The sequence below is a fragment of the Coffea arabica genome, chromosome 2e (assembly GCF_036785885.1).
Source record: "Coffea arabica cultivar ET-39 chromosome 2e, Coffea Arabica ET-39 HiFi, whole genome shotgun sequence".
In the NCBI taxonomy this organism is placed as follows: Eukaryota; Viridiplantae; Streptophyta; class Magnoliopsida; order Gentianales; family Rubiaceae; genus Coffea; species Coffea arabica.
The window spans coordinates 71,829,125-71,848,641 of record NC_092313.1 but is presented as its reverse complement, the minus strand read 5'-3'; the positions used below and the strand labels follow the sequence as shown (position 1 = coordinate 71,848,641).

Below are 19,517 nucleotides of genomic sequence, written 5' to 3'. Positions count from 1 at the left end.
AAGTAGAAATGCGAGGAATTACTAGTAGTGTATAAACGGTTTCTTCCTATTTCCTTTCCCTGTAAAAGGCGTAAAAGAGTTCATATCAGCTTCCAGCACAAACATTCCATTTTTCACCCAAAATCAAAGATGAACAAAGTCCCGGAAAACTGAGTAGTATCTCCAAGAACTTCCACTTTATTTTCAAGCGAAGACATAGAGAGGAAGACCAGAAAATTTGGTGTGTTTGGATCGCAGATTTTCAAAGAAAAATTTCTACATTTTTTCGTGGGCACATTTTTCAATCACCTTTTTACCTCACGTATATCAAATCATTATCGTAATTTTTCTACAAAAAGTCCAAAAAAATACAATCCAAACAAATAAATAAATAAACCATTCAACAGTCAATGTTTGAATTTGCGCTCAATATCTCTAATGGCATCCATTAGTTTGTCTGCATCGAATGGCTTGCACAGATGAAAATCCATTCCAGCGTCAACAATCTTTCTGTGTTCTTCAGGCATAGCATGGGCTGTTAGTGCAAATATGGGAATATGGATGCCGTGAATTTTCTCTTCCTTCCTTATAAGTCTTGTTGCTTCATATCCATCCATTACTGGCATCTACCAACAAAAACAAGTTCCAAGCATGACCATCAAAAAGCTTCATATAGCAGTACGAACTATACATTTGTGGTCACTATCACAAGAATAACTTAGTTTTCAAAGACAGCTTCAATGAACTATGAGGATGGAAAATATTTAGGGTTAAAAACAAAAAAGCCCTGTATGGTATACCTAATACATAAAAAGCCCCATGTGATTTCAAAACATACAAAATGACGCCTCATATTTTGAACTAAATTGTAAACTAATAGAATTCGTTAAAATTAATGAAAATGACGGTCTTAGCTGTAAATTTACTGGATTCCGTTAAATTTTCCGTTAAGTTTACCGGATTCTGTTAGTTTACAATTTAGTTCAAAACATGAGGTGTTGTTTTGTATGTTTTGAAACCATGAGAGCTTTTTTGTGTATTAGGTATACCACGTAAGGTTTTTTTGTTTTTAACCCAAATATTTATGATGTTCAAAGTTTTTTCCTGAAAAAATGTGAGAGTTACAGCTTATCTGAAAACCAAAAAAAGAAAAAAAACCGAATTTGTGACAGAAAAAAAAATGTCAAAATATCAGAGTCAGTAGGATCTTGAGAGTACCTCACAATCCATTATTATGAAATCATATGGGAGAGTTTCCTGATTAATTTCCTTCTCATCATTCAGGACCTTGCAGACTTTGTCGAAAGCCTCCTTCCCATTCTCACAGACTTCCACTCGAGCACCGAGTTTGGAAATCCTCGTGCTGGCTACTCTACGTAATACCTCGAGATCATCTACTACCAATACAGATTTTCCCTTGAGTGGGTTTGGAGAGCTTTGGTCAGCAGCTGGATCATGTATTACAATCTCCTGGAGTTCTTGTTTTTCGTCTGTTGAAATTTTGCCGTTTTGAAGCTCAGTATTGCTGGAGAATTTAACCAATCTATTTGGAGGTACAGTAGTCTCAGAGGAGCCCTCATTTTCTTGAACTGCTTCAGCTTTAACGATCAACGACTCAGGTGGAAATGCACCATGAAATACAGGAAGAAGTCGTAGCACGCCATATAAACCTGATCCATGCAAGGGTTTCTTTAATATGTAGTCACAAGGAATTAGTGGCCTTTGCTCTTTCACGTCTCTTGAATTCCTTCTAGGAATAATTGAATTGTCCCAGTAAACAACCTTACACTGCAAATTTCGTGTTTCCCTCTTAAAGCTGGACAAAGCTGCACTTGCTTCCAAGGAAGGTCCAATAGCCGCATCAATCACGATCAGTATAAAATTTTGGACAGCTTTGGAGTTGAAGCTTTTTCTTTGGGGGAGATGAGCTTCATGTCCATCTGTAGCACCTGAATGCCCTTCATTCAATCCTGAATTAGAATTGCTGGACGCGGACAGGTAGTCAGGCGGACTAGATTCGGATTTCTCATGCAGATTAAGCTGGAAATGGTCCATCTTTTCCTTTATCTTATATAGAATACGTCTTAGATCTTTATCTGTCTCTGCAACTGTTACTTTTATGCCAATATTCTCAATTGCTCTCTTGGAAATCTTTCTGCGCTCTTTACTTGCAAGTAAGAGCACGACATGGGATCCCTCCAATCTTGTATTGGGATAGCGAATATGTAATTCAAAATAATGCAGAAGATCACTTGAAGAAACTCCATTTTGCATATGGTTTCCATCTTCATCCATGACAGTGGACACCGGATTGCATACTGTCAAAAAGACACTGAACCTAAAGCAGGTTCCTTTTTCTCCATTTTCTTTGTCAACGATTCTGATTTCTCCCCCCATTAAACGTACCTAAGCCATCAGCACTGTGTTATACTCAATAATTTCTAAGAATAAAGACGGCACAAGGATCATCCCATGACAATATTTTTATTTTTCTAATTTGATGATTCAGTTGATGAAACAGCTACTAAACTAAATGATGAAGTAAAGACAGCCAATGCAATTTCTTACCAAAGACTGAACGATGCCGAGTCCTAGACCCCATCCTTGTTGTCCAGCAGCAGCGACTGTAATCTGAACATAGTTTTCAAACACAGATTTTCGCCTCTCCTTTGGAATCCCACAGCCCGTGTCATCCACCTCGAACACGAATTCCATACAATTAGGATTTTCATGAACTGTATGGATGTCATCAAGCGAATGTAGGCTTCCACTGTTCTTGTAACACAACCTTGAGAGACAATTTAATGTGCTTCTGCGGTTAGAAGCAATTATAGCATTCTCTTTACTTGTTTTCCTTGCTATACAGCGAACAACAACATGGCCTTCTGTCGTAAACTTTATAGCATTACTTAGCAAATTCTCTAGTATCTCTTTGAGCCTTCTTCTATCACCCCTGACATGGCGAAACTTTATAATTGAGAAATCACATTGGTCAAATATGACATCTATCCCTTTCTTAACGCCAACAGGATAGTACATATCAACAACGTCTTCAAGGACCTGTTCCAGGTTAAACTCTTCTTCTACAAGTTCTGTCTTACCAGCTTCAGTTTTACTTTTATCAAGAACTGTATTTAGTAGACCTACAACAATTGCCAAAGGACAAAGAGAAATTATGACTGCATACATGTTGAAAGAAATTGAGAAAATGCATGTCCACATTTATGAGAAACAAATATCTTGCAGGCTAGAGTGAAGTGAACCAGAAATTGAATGAGTACTCATCCAGCCCCAACATATTATCAATATTCACTTCAACTTCTCTAGACTTCTAACTTGATTAGTCCATTATGAATTGAAAAACAGAATGGTTACCTAATAGATCGTGTACATATGTATCTAGTTGTGACAAGTTGGCTGCCAACTGAGAATTTGGGACGACATCTTCACGACAAAGCTCTATCAAGCAAGTTATAGCTGTCAAGGAAGCACGTAGATCATGACTATATGTAGCAAAGGCATTCGTCTTGCTCATGCTTTTGCGCTCAGCTTGTTGAGTTGATTCTTTTTGTTTTACGAGTGCATCGCACAAAACTATCTCTCTTCGTGCAGCTTTCAGGATCAAAAAAATGAAGAGGCAAAGCGAGACAACTGATCCCACAAGCGTAAGAACAAGAAGCATGATGGCTAGCATGCTGCTTTTATGGGCAGCAGCTTCGTTTCCATCTTCCGGAAAAGCCAATACATATACCTAAAATACAAATTAAGACACATTTGATTATCCAGTTGATTTAGTTCAACTTGTTACTATTAGTAGTTAAAAGCAAAAGGCATTTCCAATGTCGTATAAAGTGTTTATGCTCCAATCAAGTATGCCAGGATGATAGGCTGACGGTTAAGGACGACGAATCCCTATGATGGTCTGCAATCATGGATATAAAACTACTAAAAAAGATAGACATACTGAGTGTAAGGCTATTATATCATTCTGTTAAGCAGAGTAATTCATCCAGTTCTTTCGGACAATATTGGTTTTAGATAATCAGGGGACTGCCTATTAGATCTCATCAGAATTTGGTTTCTGGTAAAATGAAAAAAATTCTCACATGATTAATTCAGATAAGCATACTGCAGGATAGTTGTATTTCATATATAAAGGTAAACAACATCAAGAATAAGCATTAGGGAGACATTTCAAATTCTGTAAAATTGCATGAACCTAAAAAGGGTAGACATCCTATTTTGTAACATGAAGCAAAACGCTCTTATTAGTCACTATTTATTCATTGTTGAACTAAAACTTGTATGAGCAATTAGAAGTCTGCAATTAGCATGAGCACTTGTAGTCAATGGCGTTGCTTCGACTTCTTTTGTCATTTTTAGCTATAGTTCTTTCCATGATCTAATCAGTCACGTATGCATCGATCATATGACTGTGACTTTGCAATTCAAGAAAAAGTGGATGCAATAAATACGGTAAGATGCTTAAATACCCAATGGTGTTGTGAGCAATGTATGTGCTAACTTCATGCTTAGTTGTTAGAATTAGTCAATTTCTAAAGAATCCTACAGTATTTTTCACGGATTTAGCATTATTAAGGACTTACTGAATCAATTCCTGCAATGTCAACAGTTGAGCAATAAAATTTGTGCTTCTTTTCATTGATCTTCACATCCAAATGCTCTAGATCAGCATCATCCTCCAACTTGCAAGAAACATTACTGACTACATCTTCGTAAGCACCATTTTGTTTCTTCAACTTCAGTGAATATGTTCCGTTGTACACAAAAATTTGAGTATCAGCAAGCTCTTTCTCAAAAAGTACTTGGCCATCATTCGAAGCTAGGTGCAAGTGACTGCCATGAAAATCTAGATGAGAAAACTGATTTTTAACTTCATCTGCTGGAAAACCTATTGAAATGAGCCCCATTCCAACCATTGGAACATTGCTTTTGAAAAGGAGATCCTGATTCTTCCCCGTCTCTAGTGAAGGATATGGTAGTATCCCTCGTGGGCCTTCTACAAATCTCGTTGAGTTAAATGCAATAGTATAGTTAGACTCAACTGCTTCACCAAACAGCTTTCCAGTGTCACGGTTCACAGGCTGAGTATATGATGTTGAAGGAGCTGAAGAGTTCGAGAAAAATGCAAATGTTTGCTCATCATTGCGGTAATAGGAGAACTCCCATCTGTCCAACCCCATGAATTCCACCTCTGTTACCCGCGGGATTGTTGTAAGTGCTTGAAATAGTGACGGCGCAATCTAAGCGAATTGAATGAAAAGAAAGAAACCTGTAAAAACAACTAAGAAAATTGTATCAAATTTAAACAAAAAAAAAAATTATTCTTGCTAACATTTGCTTGGATAATAGGAAATGTTAAGTCCGTTCCATTTAGTTTTGCACTGAGCACCGTAGCTAGATTCAAGGCAGAAGAATTCAACGGATGAAGCATGCTTGTGGCGTTTTCAACATCTCTAATAGTTTTGTTGCGAGCTTCATCTGCTTGCAAAACTATGATATGCTCAACTTGATTGATCTTCAAACAGACCTCCATGACCATGTAACATGCTATTCCCTGGATTGAGATTTTCAGTCAAAACTAAACACAATTGTTTAGGCATCAGCCAAAAAACAAAAAAGGAAAATGCTGCAGAAATTACCAGGAGGATTAGAAAGAAAAGAGGACGAGTAAATATGCAACAACAGCGTCCCATCCTGTTAAAAGGTAGCCTCATTCTGTGAAAATGAAGTGATAAACCTCACCACTACGTAGGATGTCTGCCCATGGCTCTGCAGGATGGAGTTATTAGCTGAGTTAATGGCTCATGCTGTGACTAACATCCATAACACACTTCCTTTAGCTCATCATGTATGATGCATCAGAATTGAACAAATTTTGTTAATATAATCGCTGAAGCAGTTTATTGTCTTTGTTTCCTGACATTCCCCAGAATCCGCTATTGCTGAACTCCCACTAATACCTTCAACAATCTGAATTAATTTTAGCTCTGTATAACAATACACAACAGTTTCATGCTTACAGAATTCGTATAAGTTTACACATCCAAATTATGCAACCATTCACAATAACATCAACATTGAATTTACTGCTATTTTGACAATTCACGTAGGAGTCTTATTTGCATGTACCATTATATACATGTCCAACCAAATGCGAATACTGAAAAGCACTAAAAAACCACCAAACTTATGCCCAAATCCAACATGCTAGAGGTTGCTATGGATCCGGTCATTTATTTTCAGAAGGCAAGGGAAGCACAAGAACCACTATAATCAAGATGAAACTCCAAAATAAGTACTAATTCTTTTCTGGGATCCAATTGGAATCAATTTTTTTAACAGGATATCGCTTGCCAAAACCCAAAGAAGAAATAAAACTTTAAACCTGTGTTAAACCCTGTTTTATAAACGGTGTTTTGATGAATGTAGAGAAATCGAGAACTTTGGATGCTGAATATCCCACTTACCAAGCTACGAAATTTGAGAGAAGAAAGAAAGAGTTAAACAAAAACTTGAGAAGAAACAAAGAGCTAAAAGGAGAGAATAACACTACAGTAGAACAAACCAGTTGCGATAACTCATGCACAAAAAAAAAAAAAAAAAAATCTTCTGTTAATAAGATTCTTGGAGAGCAATCAGCAGGGAGAGATTTAAGGCTAATGCAATACAAAGTCATACGGGAAATTAACGTTTGATTAACGTTCTTGGGATATGATTAGGATAGAGATTGACGGATTTTGGACATGCTCATCATTTACGTAATCTGATTATTCTCCGAGTAAAACTTCTTTATTTTGTGAAGAGATATTCATGGAAATATCTTGTGATAGAATCCTTGTTCTCAGCAACTATGGAACGGAGAATCTGCCGTATCCAACTTAACAAGGAAAACAAGTTACTGACCAAAAAACTACCAATTTTCATTTTCCTTGTACTCCTTTTTATTCTCAACCTTATCCGGCTATTAGTAATTGTATGCAATCTTGTGTTCATACTTTTTTAGTTCTTGGTAGTTTTGTTTTCTTTGTTTTTGGGTCAAAACTCCAGTTTACAAAAATAGCAACAGCTTCAGATCATCTGTTATGTCAATTTTAGGAGCACTTTAACAGTTTTAAGGAGACATGCGATGTCCACTCTCTTAAAATACGTAGAAGATAAGACAACATATTAACAGCAAATACGTCCAACAATCATGCGTGAATGTTTAGTTCATTGATTGTATTACGCCCACCATTGTGGGATCTTTGTAAATCTAAGATCAGCAGAAAAAGAACAAAAGCTCAAATGTTCCTATATTGAATTGGACTTGAGCTTATATTTAATGAATGATATTACGTGATAGGATTTTTCTAACGGTGTCCTAAGGCCCTAGTTAATACACTAGCATTCATCAAATTTATCATATATATATATATATATATATATATATATATATATATATATATATATATATATATATATGTATGTGTGTGTATATACACATACTAACAATTATTTTTCTTATATTTATTTTCTTTTTCTATTCAAAATTGTCTACCCTCTCTTATATTTATTTACTTTTTCTAATTAATTTTATATTTTAAAAAATATAACACTTTAAATACATCTTAACAAGTGCCATATTAGACAGACAGTACATAATATGTGGTTTGGGTGACATTACAAAGTAGAATTTGACTAAAGGATACTTATCATGAGCACACTTTTAAGAGAGACTAGAGATGTTACGTGCCCGTTTTGATTGTTATCTTCTAAAATTTTTGTAGAAAAATGTGTAATGATTTAATGTACATTAGGTATAAAAGTGATTGCGAAATATGCACACGGAAAGTGTAAAAATTTTTGAAAAAAATGACAATCTTTATGTTTTTTTGTATAAAAGTAGATTTAACTAGAAAAAGTACCTATATACAGACATGCTATAGTTCACATGATAACATTTAATTGGGGATCCAGTGTGTAAAGGAGAGAGGAACCAGAAACAGTAGAACACACTGCTGCAATGTCCTCTAGCAAGAGAGATTTGGAAAGTAGTCCCAATAATATGGGATGGAGCCAAAGATCAACAAGGCAATTTCACAAAATGGCGGAGCAGAATCACCAGTGCTAGGAAAAGACTAAATGGTAAAAGCCCATTGACCTCACTGCCAATATTCTGTGGCAGATATGGAAGCAAAGAAACAAGAAGGAATTTGAGAACCGGACCAACCATCAACCATGCAGAGTTATTCAGAAAGTACGCAAAGAATGGCTGGAGCAGGAGGAAATATGTTCAAACAAAATCAGATTGAACAAAGAATGGTTGTAGCACTTTTTATGATGTGATGTATGTAAGATAAAAAGTTAATTAAGAATATACAAAAGTGAGTTGAAAAATGTGTAATGATTTAATGTACGTATAAAAGTGATTGCGAAATATGTACACGGAAAAGTGTAAAAATTTTTGACAAAAATGACAATCTTTTTGTTTTTTTGCATAGAAGTAGATTTAACTAGAAAAGGTACCTATATACAGACATGCTATAGTTCACGTGATAACATCAATTGGGGATCCAGTGTGTAAAGGAGAAAGGAACTAGAAACAGTAGAACACACTGCTGCAATGTCCTCTAGCAAGAGAGATTTGGAAAGTAGTCCCAATAATATGGGATGGAGCCAAAGATCAACAAGGCAATTTCAAAAAATGGCGGAGCAGAATCACCAGTGCTAGGAAAAGACTAAATGGTAAAAGCCCATTGACCTCACTGCCAATATTCTGTGGCAGATATGGAAGCAAAGAAACAAGAAGGAATTTGAGAACCAGACCAACCATCAACCATGCGGAGTTATTCAGAAAGTACACAAAGAATGGCTGGAGCAGGAGGAAACATGTTCAAACAAAACCAGATTGAACAAAGAATGGTTGTAGCACTTTTTATGATGTGATGTATATGAGATAAAAAGTTGATTGAAAATATAAAAAGGTAAGTTGAGAAATGTATTTATGAATCTCTTTAGGTCTTAGTAGCAGCTGCCCTGCTTAAGGTAGTTATCTCACATCGAGTGTTGGGGGTAGGGGTGGCAATTCGGGTCCAAATCAGGTTGGCGGGTCGGGTTCGGGTCAACCCGCCAGAAAATCTGTTGACCCGAACCCGACCCGCCAACCCGTGACGGGTCAGGTATGCTGACCCGAACCCGAAAATTTCAGGTTGACGGGTTGGCGGGTCGACCCGAAATGACCCGAAACTTAATTTTAATTTATTAATTTATCACTGTAATTTCTAATAAAATCAATTTCTCACAAAACTAATTACATAATCAAGTAATAAAAATTTAAATAAATAATTCCAAACCAAATCTAAAATAAATTAAACACCGTAAAAGTGTTTTATCCCAAACAAAATATAAAATAAATTAAAACAATATAAAAGTAAAAAATAATATAATATATTATTTGTCCAAATATAATAATTTCAACTTCACACAAATTAAATAAATTCATTTAGGATTAAGTAATTAATGCCTTTGAAAAAAAGAATAACTTAGTTTAGTTAGATAAAATTATTTTTATGTTTATTAAATTATTTTTAATTCGTAAACGGGTCATATCGGGTCATATCAGGTCACCACGGGTTGACCCGAAATCGACCTGTTTTCTTTTCGGGTTCATCGGGTCCAACCCGATTCTGACCCGAATTCCCGAAACCTCAACCCAAACCCATTAATTTCGTGTTAGGTTCGTGTCGTGTTTTCAGGTCGTGTCGAAAATTGCCACCCCTAGTTGGGGGGGTTTGGGTTAGTTTATAAGTCTCCTGAGGAACCTCAAGAGTTGCCGGCTTTTGTGGTTTTCTCGGGGTTTAGGTTTGTAAAATGATCAAAAGTCATCCTGGCTTTGGTAAAAAAGAGAAATGTATTTATGATGCAAGCGAAATATTATTTGAAATAATAATGATATCCAAACAAACATATTGTTTCGAATGTACTCCTTTTATATTTAGTTAGTAATGATAACAATAATATTGGTCCAAATGTTAATTCATATGCTTTAGGCATTTTTTTTGGATGAGATTATCGCTCGAATTGTAAAGCTCTCTTTAGAAAATCAATGAAAGCATCCTAACGTTTCAAAAAAAAAAAAAAAAGTACCGTAAGTTAAATGCCAGAACACCCCTTAAAAAAAAAAAATTTACAAAGTAACATGCATATGAACATGAATAGAACATAAATGCAGCAGAGCAGAGCAATTTACAGTTGGAGACCTTGTCAAACTTGAACGGCAACATAGTACATTAAGCTGCTTCCATTGTCAGAAGCTCTTGGAAAAATATTAAAAATAACTTGGGGAAAATGTTAGTATACAAGTTAAACAGGAAAAACAACATAGAAGTTATTTTTGCAAAAAAAAAAAAAAGAAAACTTGCTATACAAGGAGTAAAAGATCCACCAGAAGGAAAGAAAAAAGATTTATCAACTAGTTTCCATCATGGGATTTGGGCTTTTTCACTATCAGAACTGGACACTTGAGGTTCTGTGCACAGTGATGGCTCACACTGCCAAGAAATGCCCTGCCCCAATTCCAAAAGACAAAAAAAAAAAAAAAAAATCAAAATCAACCAACCATTACAATAATAATGAAAAGAGATTGCAATAATAATCATCAACTAATATAATTAATTACAGGGATTTATTTAAAAGATCAAAAAAAAGGAAAGAAGATGGATTCCACCTCTTGATGAGCCCATAGCCGTGACTTCCCATGACTACCAAGTCAACGTTTAATTTCTCTGCCAGCTGACAAATGATGTCCCTTGGATCTCCATGCTCCACCTTAGTCTCCACCTTAATCTGTGCACCACATCCACACCCAAACATCATTACTCCTAGAACGTAAATATTATATTATTACTTTCATACCCCTACAAAACCCAAAATTTAAAAATCCACCCCCTTCCTCATTAGCGGTTATCCAGTCTACTAGAAGGGAAAATGCTACATTTATTAATAATTTGTCTAGAAAAAACCCTTTTTTTTTTTATAATATAGAACTGTGCCCCAAAAAAAATGGATTTTGACTGTATAATTTGAAATGGATTTCTTTAGGAAGAGAAAAAAAAAAAAGAATGGCTTACGGCATTAAAGTCCTTGCATATTCGGTGGGCTTTCTCAAGAACGCATTCTGCAACTTCATGGCTGTACTTCTCCATAGAGGCTAATATATCAGAAGAGAACAAATACCCTGCAAAAACAACCAAAATAGTAAGAAAATTTAGACTATGACATTTTTTTAAAAAAAAAATTTTTGATCTCCCAAAATGCCCATATAAATAATTATCTCAACCACAAAAAGAAGAAAAAAAAAAAAGAAGTCACCTGGGAGGTGGTCTTCCTCACCTGATCCATCAAGGGTAGAGTAAACAGCTCTAGGTGGCCTGGCATAGACGAGGACAAGGGTATCTTTGGAATTTTCATTGACAATGTTGGAGAGACACCATGACAAAGCATAGGAGCTCTCCTCCCCTTCATCCACTGCAACCAGAATCTTGCGTTCTTTCTCCGCCACTTCAGAAGCCATCAACCACAGATTTTTTTTCTTCTTCTTCTTTTGCTCCTGGATGCTTAATTAATAGAAGCTTGTGACAATTACAAAACTTTTTTTCTTTTTTTGGTGCGTAATTAAGCTCTGACTATGGAATATTTATATAGTGTGTGATTGACTACTGTGTGTCCTGTGTGTGTGAGTCTGTGAGAGAGTCGTGTGGCGGGTGGCGGCGGTTTGATGGTTTTGAGCTTTTTGTAAGTTTAACAATGCTGTTGGCGGTTCATGGGTTCTGGCTTCTGGGCCATGGACCATGGTTTTTATTTTACTACTCAACATTCAAAATAGAAATTAAAAGTAATTTTGCTTGATAAAATGATAAATATTTAACAACATCTCAAAATAAAACACGACATTTTAAAAAGGGAATGATTTTAAAAACCCCCTCTAAGGTTTTTAATTGTTTCACTAGCCTCCCTTTAAGTTTTAAAAATTATACTAACATTCTTTGCGATTTATTATCTTGTAATTACTAAGGTGGATCTGATAAAATTGAAATTTGAATCTATTAAATTATTGAATTGTTAAGTATTAAATCTAATATATTTGAATGCATATCATATTTAGTAATAAATGAATAGTTTATCACTTAATTTTGGGAGTATGTTTTGCTTAAAGAATTCAGAATTCAGTAACACTTAATTAATTCAGATGTTCAATTATTTTTTATCAAATGGTTTGAATATGTTAAGATCTGAATTTATTAAATTTAAGTATTGAATTGGATTATCAAATAGAATCTAAGCCAACCAACAAATAAAAAGTAACATTAGAAAAGAAAAAAAATAACATGATTCTATTGTACTATTATCCTTCATCCATTATATTATTTAATTAATCTAATACTTGTTCGTATATTAAAAAAAATACTTACTAGATTTCTTAGAAGCACGAAACTTTAAAAGGAGTACCTTTTCGGTAGGTGGTTTTAGTGGCAGTTATCTTGGAGAGACTTGGCCGTAGTGGCGGGGCCGTGTCTCACTTTTCTTTTTAGGTCTCAGATGTGATTAACACGTGTGTTTGGATAATCATTCCAAATAATTATTTGAATAGATTACTGTAGCACTTTTTATGATTTGATGTATGTGAGATAAAAATATGAATTAAAAAATATATTTATATTGCAAACAAAAATTTATTTTAAAAAAATTTGCTATCCAAACATTTTATTTACTTACATCATAAACATAATTTTGAATACATTTTTTCATCTTTTTAATTATTTTTTTTATCTCATCTGCATTATATAAAAAAAAAGTATTACAGTAATTATTTTAAATAATCTCCTGTCCAAACCAAAGGCCTATCTGGCAAATAAGTTTTTTTTTTTATCAAATTTGTCTGCTACAAATTTTTTAACAACTTCAATTATAGTAATCTCACAAAACTTATCAAAATTTTTAAACTATATATTTTAAAATATCCAAAAATTTATACACTTTAAAATTTTTTTTTACAATTTCTATGGTAAATTACAGTAAAATTTTAAACAAATATCCAAAATATTCAATTGGCAAACGACCTCAGGTTTCGGCTCCATGAACCACGTGATGCTCCCAGGCTCTCACAAATTTTTTTGAGGAAAGTTCCATAGTTGCCAACGTAGGCGAGAATGTCAATAATGTACTTTTTCACTTCAAAATCTAATCCAAATCCAAAATGCTCATGTATTATGTATATCCAGATTCAGCATTGAATCTCTTGTTACCCTTTTTTAGTATACGCCAAATTTTAGCTAAGGAGCTTGTTTCCATGCAGTTAATGACCTTAAATTAAGAGAAACATGTTACCCTGTAAACGTGGTGTATAATTCCAAAAGCCAGACTGATTCTTGTAATTATGCCCAAGAACCAGAACTTGTTATTTGTAATAGGAAATAGGGCATATGAACTTCCCCTTTTCATAAAGATACAAAGTGAAAGATTTTCCATTTTGATTGCTATCTTCTGAAATTTTTTTTAGAAAAATATATTGTAACGATGTGATGTATATAAACTGTAAAGTACTAAAAAAGTGATTAAAAAGTATATTTACAAAAAATGTAAATTTTTTAAAACAAAAAATGGCAATCTAAACGAGGTTGCATCTAAGTTTTGGTGTCTCCCCTTGAACAAATCGTAAATGCTTAGCGTGCCATCTAGTATTGCCTTGTACGTAGTGTACCAATGCCAATAACACATTACAAAGTAGTGTTGTTCAATCACATATTGTCCCTCATAAGTATACAAATTCGTCCCACCATCGTTACTTGATAATTAATGATTGATACTAATACATCACACGCGAGCGATGCACATAGAACGTGTAACACCTTTACATAAAAACCTCAGAAACTAGCTCAATAGGTGATCACAACGGTCATGCTATCAATGACTTTGTTTGGGAGGTAATGTTATGTACGTGCAAAAATTGAATTTTAAATTCAAATTTTATATAATTGTAATTTATGCAACACTGTCAACAGTATATACATTATTAGTATAAGAAAGATTAATTTTTTCTTTGGAGTTAATTATTTGTAAAAAATTTATTTGCTTGCGTCATTAACGTATTTTTAAATCATCTATTTATCTTATGTCAAATGAGTATTACAATTTTTTTTTTAAAAAAACTATTCTAATTAATTTACTGTCCAAACACACTCCACCACTGCTACAAAAAAAGTTTTTTTTGTTAGTATTTTGAGGATTAAACTCATGTGCTCTTGTTTTTAGATTGTTTGCGTGGCTAATCAGCTAAAAAACTTGACACAAATCTTCAAAGCTTTTAGGTAAACAAAAGTGATGTCAATAATACCTAAGAAGGATATTATGAGATGTAGCACAAACCATTTCCAAGGAAATTATGTCAAATATAAAGAAATGCAACAAAAGCAAGATAAACCATTTACATATAAGAGAACTTAGAACTCCATACCAAATAGTAATATAAACACTCATATGAAATTTAGGTAATCCGAATTCTCAAACTTTGGAAGTTTAATATTTCTTTAAAAAATAATTATATGCATTTATTCACTTATAAAAACACTTATAGCACTTAAATACATCTTTCTATGCAAATTCAAATATACTAGTTCTTTCTTAATTAAGCAATTACATAATGAGTTCTAAATTTGTCTTTGTTACTTATCATATATTCAAAACCAAAATGATTCAACACCATTATATCAAAAATAAAAAATAAAAGTGACACCTATTTCCTCTCTTATTTATTCTCAAGAAATAATAGGTAATAAAAAAAAAGAAAAGGGCAAAAAAAAAAAAAGCAATCAAAGAAAAAGAAGAAACTATTAAAATAAAAGAGAAAGGAACAAGAAAATTAAAAAACGAGCGCTAAACAACTAAGTAAGAGGTTGGTTCATCAAACGCCGCTTTGTTAACTCCGCCACCTCCAACGGACTTCTCGAAGCCTTCCCTCCTCTTCCTCTACATCACTCTCCCGGCGGCCCCACTTCCGCTCCCAAACAATCTCCATTAATTCATCCTCTACTGCGTGAGTGTGTGTTTTTGAACCTCGAGTCCTCGAAACCTTTAAAAAATGCAATCAGCAATGACAATGTCCCTGGCCTCGCCTTCCCTAACAATTGCCCCGAGATCCGACTGCTCTTCTTCCACTTTTCTCACGTCGCGATCGCTCCGGTTCTGCGGGCTCAAGAGAGAGGCGATTTTCGGACTGAATTCTTCGCATTCAGCTGCAGCGAGATTAGTTTCCTCCTCCTCGGCTGCTGTATTTTCTTCTTCGTCCACAAAGCAGCGTTTGAATTTGAAGGTTTCGGCTTCGGTGAGTAATGATAATGGAACTCCGTCGAAAGAGGGTTTTGATTATGATCTCGTAATTATTGGCGCTGGTGTTGGTGGTCATGGCGCTGCACTTCATGCTGTAGAGAAGGTAACAATGCCACTCTGATCATTAAAGAAAGTGATGAAAGAAGCTGGTGGCTAACATCAAGCAGGCATTTTGTTTGACTGCTTATTCACCATATAAATGCATCTTGTGATACCTTTATCAAATTCTTGAATTCAGTGAAAGTGATTAACTGACAAATGTTTTGTTTTCAGGGTTTAAAAACTGCCATCATTGAAGGAGATGTAGTAGGAGGAACATGTGTAAATAGGGGTTGTGTGCCTTCCAAAGCCCTCCTAGCTGTTAGTGGTCGTATGCGGGAGCTTCAGAATGAGCATCACATGAAGGCTTTTGGTTTACAGGTAGGCATTTTTGGTCTTGTTCTTTTTGCTGAGAAACCAAAGTTTAGTCTCTTGAATGTTTCAGTAACTGTTTTTGGGCCAGCTGTAAATTCAGCATCAAGTTCATGAAATGGTTGAACTTCTTGTATTGGCACAAGTTACTGTCCAGTGTCATATTTCTTACAAAATCGCCGAAGTTTGCATTGCAACCCTGAAATGCTTTTATTTCTGTTTTCCCTGTTTTCGACAGCTTGCTCACTTTTTTAACCTCATATGATAGGTTGCAGCTGCTGGATATGACAGACAAGGAGTTGCTGATCATGCAAATAATTTGGCCTCCAAAATTAGAAATAATTTGACAAATTCGATGAAAGCTCTTGGGGTAGATATATTGATGGGTGCTGGCACAGTTTTGGTAAGCTGAGCTATTCATCGAAATTTCTCAAGTTTAAGTAGGTGTTTTCTGTGTAGAAACGGTCATTTTTAAGTAAAAGGGAAAGTGGTAGTCATTAGATCACATATACGAGGCTTTGTCATTCATTTTCACATAACTATATTTTCAGGGTCCACAAAAGGTGAAATATGGAAAGGCTGGCGCTGGAGAAACTGTAATAACAGCAAAAGACATTATAATTGCTACTGGCTCCATTCCCTTAGTGCCAAAGGGAATTGAAGTTGACGGTAAGTACTCATGTATTTGTCCTTGTGTTGGCACATGTTGTAGCTCGTCTGTCAATGTTTAATTTCTAGCTTCTAGTTTGCAACGAAGTTGCTGCAACAGTTTCTATCGGTATTTAGATGTAAAATTGGTTTAGTTTTGGTATGCTTACTTTCATTGCAATCTCAAGGAAGGTAATAAAGTATATGCAGGATGTCTGCCAGATTGATCTTGAAAATTTGGGATTTACTGGATGTTAAAAGTTTCTGCTGTATTTAAATTGTTGAAGAGCTTATAAATGCTAATGTTCTGAATGTGTGCATGATACCATGTCTCTCAAGTGATGTTCAATAGCCTCAAACTGATTTGTAATTAAACATTTCAGATTATTAGGTTAATTAGTGCCTAAAGTTTGTGATTACCTATAACTGCAAGCGATGAAGAGTGCTTCTCAATTGTGTAGGAGGAACAATTTTAGCAAAACAATCGTGTTATAATTAGCTTGCAAGGAATTAGACTTGGAAATTTTACTTCTTGAACTGCTATTATGTTTTTGTCATTCTTTTAGTTTTGTTGCTCATAGTTGCACAATGCTTTTTTCGTTGGAGGGTTGAACTGTTATAATCGTGTTCGTCTGTCTTGCTTTTTCAGTCCTCCAAATCTTCTAACTGAATACTATTGTTTGCCAAGATTAGATTAACCAATATCATTGATAGTTGCCTGCAGGTAAGACAGTCATCACCAGTGATCATGCACTCAAATTGGAATTTGTTCCGGAGTGGATAGCGATAGTTGGAAGTGGTTACATCGGTCTCGAGTTCAGCGATGTTTATACAGCTCTTGGAAGTGAGGTGAGAGCAGTTTGTGCTTAAAAAGTTGTTTCATTTTTGTTGAGAAGCAAAATTTCTCTTGTCATGATCACAAAAATTTTGTTCTACTTTAGTCCTGTTTAGGGAGAGCTACTCCTCAAAAACCATCTTCTTTTACTAAAATATACGTTTTGCTTTTTAACTGTTTTAATGAAACTTGCTCTTCCTTTCTATTTCCTGATTTGGTATCACTTTATAGTTTCCCTAAAAGAAAGTTATGGGACAGGGTATCTATGGAAAAGAATGTATCATCATTAATTGTTAAAGGAGTTCGACAACCTGACAAGGACAATAACGTTCAATAATCATTCTCCATGTTTGATTTATCAAATGGAGGGGCTTCAAAGCTGTGGAGTAGCCAACTTCATAGAGACTAACTAAAAGCAGGACAAAGAAACATATAAAACATAGGGAAACAACATTTAGTTGGAACGATCCAGTTTTAATTTGTATGAATTGCATAACCCTTTGCAATCTATTACAAAACTTTGATTGACTGAACTTTGTTTCTGATTGTCCTTTGAAGAGCCTTCTGCGACATTGGTCATTGAACATTTTCAAATGTGTAAAACTAGGAGTGCATTATCTTTTTGTGTTTATTTTTGCTTCCACTCACCCTAGCAAAATGGCTTGTGTCACAAAGTTTCATCTTTATTGCACAGGTTACATTTATTGAAGCTTTGGATCAGCTGATGCCTGGCTTTGACCCTGAGATTGGAAAGTTGGCACAGAGAGTCCTCATAAATCCTCGGAAAATTGATTCTCATACTGGTGTGTTTGCCAGCAAGGTATGTCACAGTTCACAGTCCTTTTTCTAGTTACAGGTGCAATGCTGCTATTAATATGTACGCTGCTTTCCTGTTTGTGCCTTTTTAAATTCATTTTCATTTATCTGATACTTTTTCAGATAACTCCAGCAAAGGATGGAAAACCAGTGATAATTGAGCTCATTGATGCCAAGACCAGGGAACCGAAAGGCACTCTAGAGGTAAGTTAATAAACATTCAGTTAATGCATGAATTCTTAGGTCTGTACATCTGAAAGCAGAGTGACGTTCATTTAATATGTCATTCTTAGGTATTCAGATGTCATTGTACATAATTAGTGCATTGGATCTCGACATGATTCTTGGGTCTTGGCACAATATATGGTTGACCAATCATGATCACTGATTCTCGGAGACAGCTTCCTAGTATAGAGTGACAAGATTCTCTAACGTAATTCATTCCAGATCTTTTGTTGAAGAAATTTCATCAATTCGATACAGATGTTTGGTGAAGAGTTAGTTAGCAATTTAATGGATTTATTGCAATGCAAAATATGCAAATGGAGGATCAGGATGTGGTTGACCTTATCATCCAATATAGGGTGTATTTGGATAGAAATTATTTGTCAAAAATTTATTTGCTTGCATCACAAACACATTTTTCCCATACACCTTTCTATCCTTTTAATTACCTTTTTATCTCACATACATCATATCACAAAAAGTGCTACAGTAATTATTCCAAATAATATTTCAAATAATCCAAACACACTCGTAGTTCCCGTAAACCTTCCCATTTGTTAGTTGTCGGCACTTTCAATCATATCATATACTAGCTTTAATTGTCTTAAGGACAGACATTTTGAAAGAAATTGCAGCAGATATCAGCATTTGGCAAACACAAAAACTTTTGCCCCTTTGTTTGAGATGTAGCTTGATTTTCAACTGTGTGCTAATCATTACAACTTAAAAAGTGTGGGGTGGGAGAAAAATTCGCTCAATAGAGAACAGTATATAGGGTTTCAAGTGGGTACCTGAGAAGAAGAGAAGAATATTTTGAGATTTTAAGTGTTATTATACTCAAAATTCGGTTCTCTTCATTGCCCACAACAACCAAATCATGTTATTGGGAGATATTTCAGCAAACTTGTTATGACAGAAGTGCATCTTCTCACTGTGGGTTTAGATTACCTTTTTCTCATTATTGTTTAATCATTATCATAAGCATGCATTGAGTAAATAAAGTCTGCTATATGTGCACTTGAGATGGAGACATCAATGATGAAAGAGAAATTATTAAAACTTTAAGTTATTTTGTAGTAGATATGCTTTTGTCACTTGTTTAATTTTGTTAAAATTGGGAACAATTTAAGTGTGCTTAAAAGAACCTTGGCTCAGGAATTAAAATTTCTGCAATTATGAGTTTGTAAAGCTTATACTGACTCGTTTGCAATAAATA

General features: G+C 34.7%; 3 protein-coding genes across 4 annotated transcripts; 1 reads left to right on the top strand and 2 right to left on the bottom strand.

The window, feature by feature from the left end:
* Nucleotides 1–323: 323 nt before the first annotated feature.
* Nucleotides 324–7,011, bottom strand: LOC113729448 (histidine kinase CKI1-like). The gene is made up of 7 exons (XM_072080951.1): nucleotides 5,643–7,011; nucleotides 5,336–5,557; nucleotides 4,587–5,243; nucleotides 3,355–3,730; nucleotides 2,548–3,122; nucleotides 1,198–2,385; nucleotides 324–605 (listed from the first exon to the last, which is right to left on the bottom strand). The coding sequence occupies exons 1-7, from the start codon at nucleotides 5,715–5,717 to the stop codon at nucleotides 387–389; spliced, it is 3,312 nt and encodes a 1,103-aa protein (XP_071937052.1). The 5' UTR covers nucleotides 5,718–7,011; the 3' UTR covers nucleotides 324–386.
* A 3,215-nt stretch (nucleotides 7,012–10,226) lies between these two features.
* Nucleotides 10,227–11,746, bottom strand: LOC140037059 (uncharacterized). 2 transcript variants are annotated; one of them, XM_072080950.1, is made up of 4 exons: nucleotides 11,374–11,746; nucleotides 11,112–11,218; nucleotides 10,709–10,827; nucleotides 10,227–10,547 (listed from the first exon to the last, which is right to left on the bottom strand). In XM_072080950.1, exons 1-4 carry the CDS (start codon nucleotides 11,552–11,554, stop codon nucleotides 10,454–10,456), a joined length of 501 nt encoding a protein of 166 aa, XP_071937051.1. In that variant the 5' UTR covers nucleotides 11,555–11,746; the 3' UTR covers nucleotides 10,227–10,453. The 2 variants fall into 2 exon arrangements, with proteins under 2 accessions (XP_071937051.1, XP_071937050.1); XM_072080949.1 differs by having other exon boundaries at nucleotides 11,353–11,682.
* A 3,171-nt stretch (nucleotides 11,747–14,917) lies between these two features.
* On the top strand, nucleotides 14,918–18,327 carry LOC140037058 (dihydrolipoyl dehydrogenase 1, chloroplastic-like). The gene is made up of 7 exons (XM_072080948.1): nucleotides 14,918–15,469; nucleotides 15,640–15,786; nucleotides 16,046–16,180; nucleotides 16,329–16,446; nucleotides 17,150–17,274; nucleotides 17,955–18,080; nucleotides 18,200–18,327. Exons 1-7 carry the CDS (start codon nucleotides 15,119–15,121, stop codon nucleotides 18,287–18,289), a joined length of 1,092 nt encoding a protein of 363 aa, XP_071937049.1. The 5' UTR covers nucleotides 14,918–15,118; the 3' UTR covers nucleotides 18,290–18,327.
* Nucleotides 18,328–19,517: the final 1,190 nt, after the last annotated feature.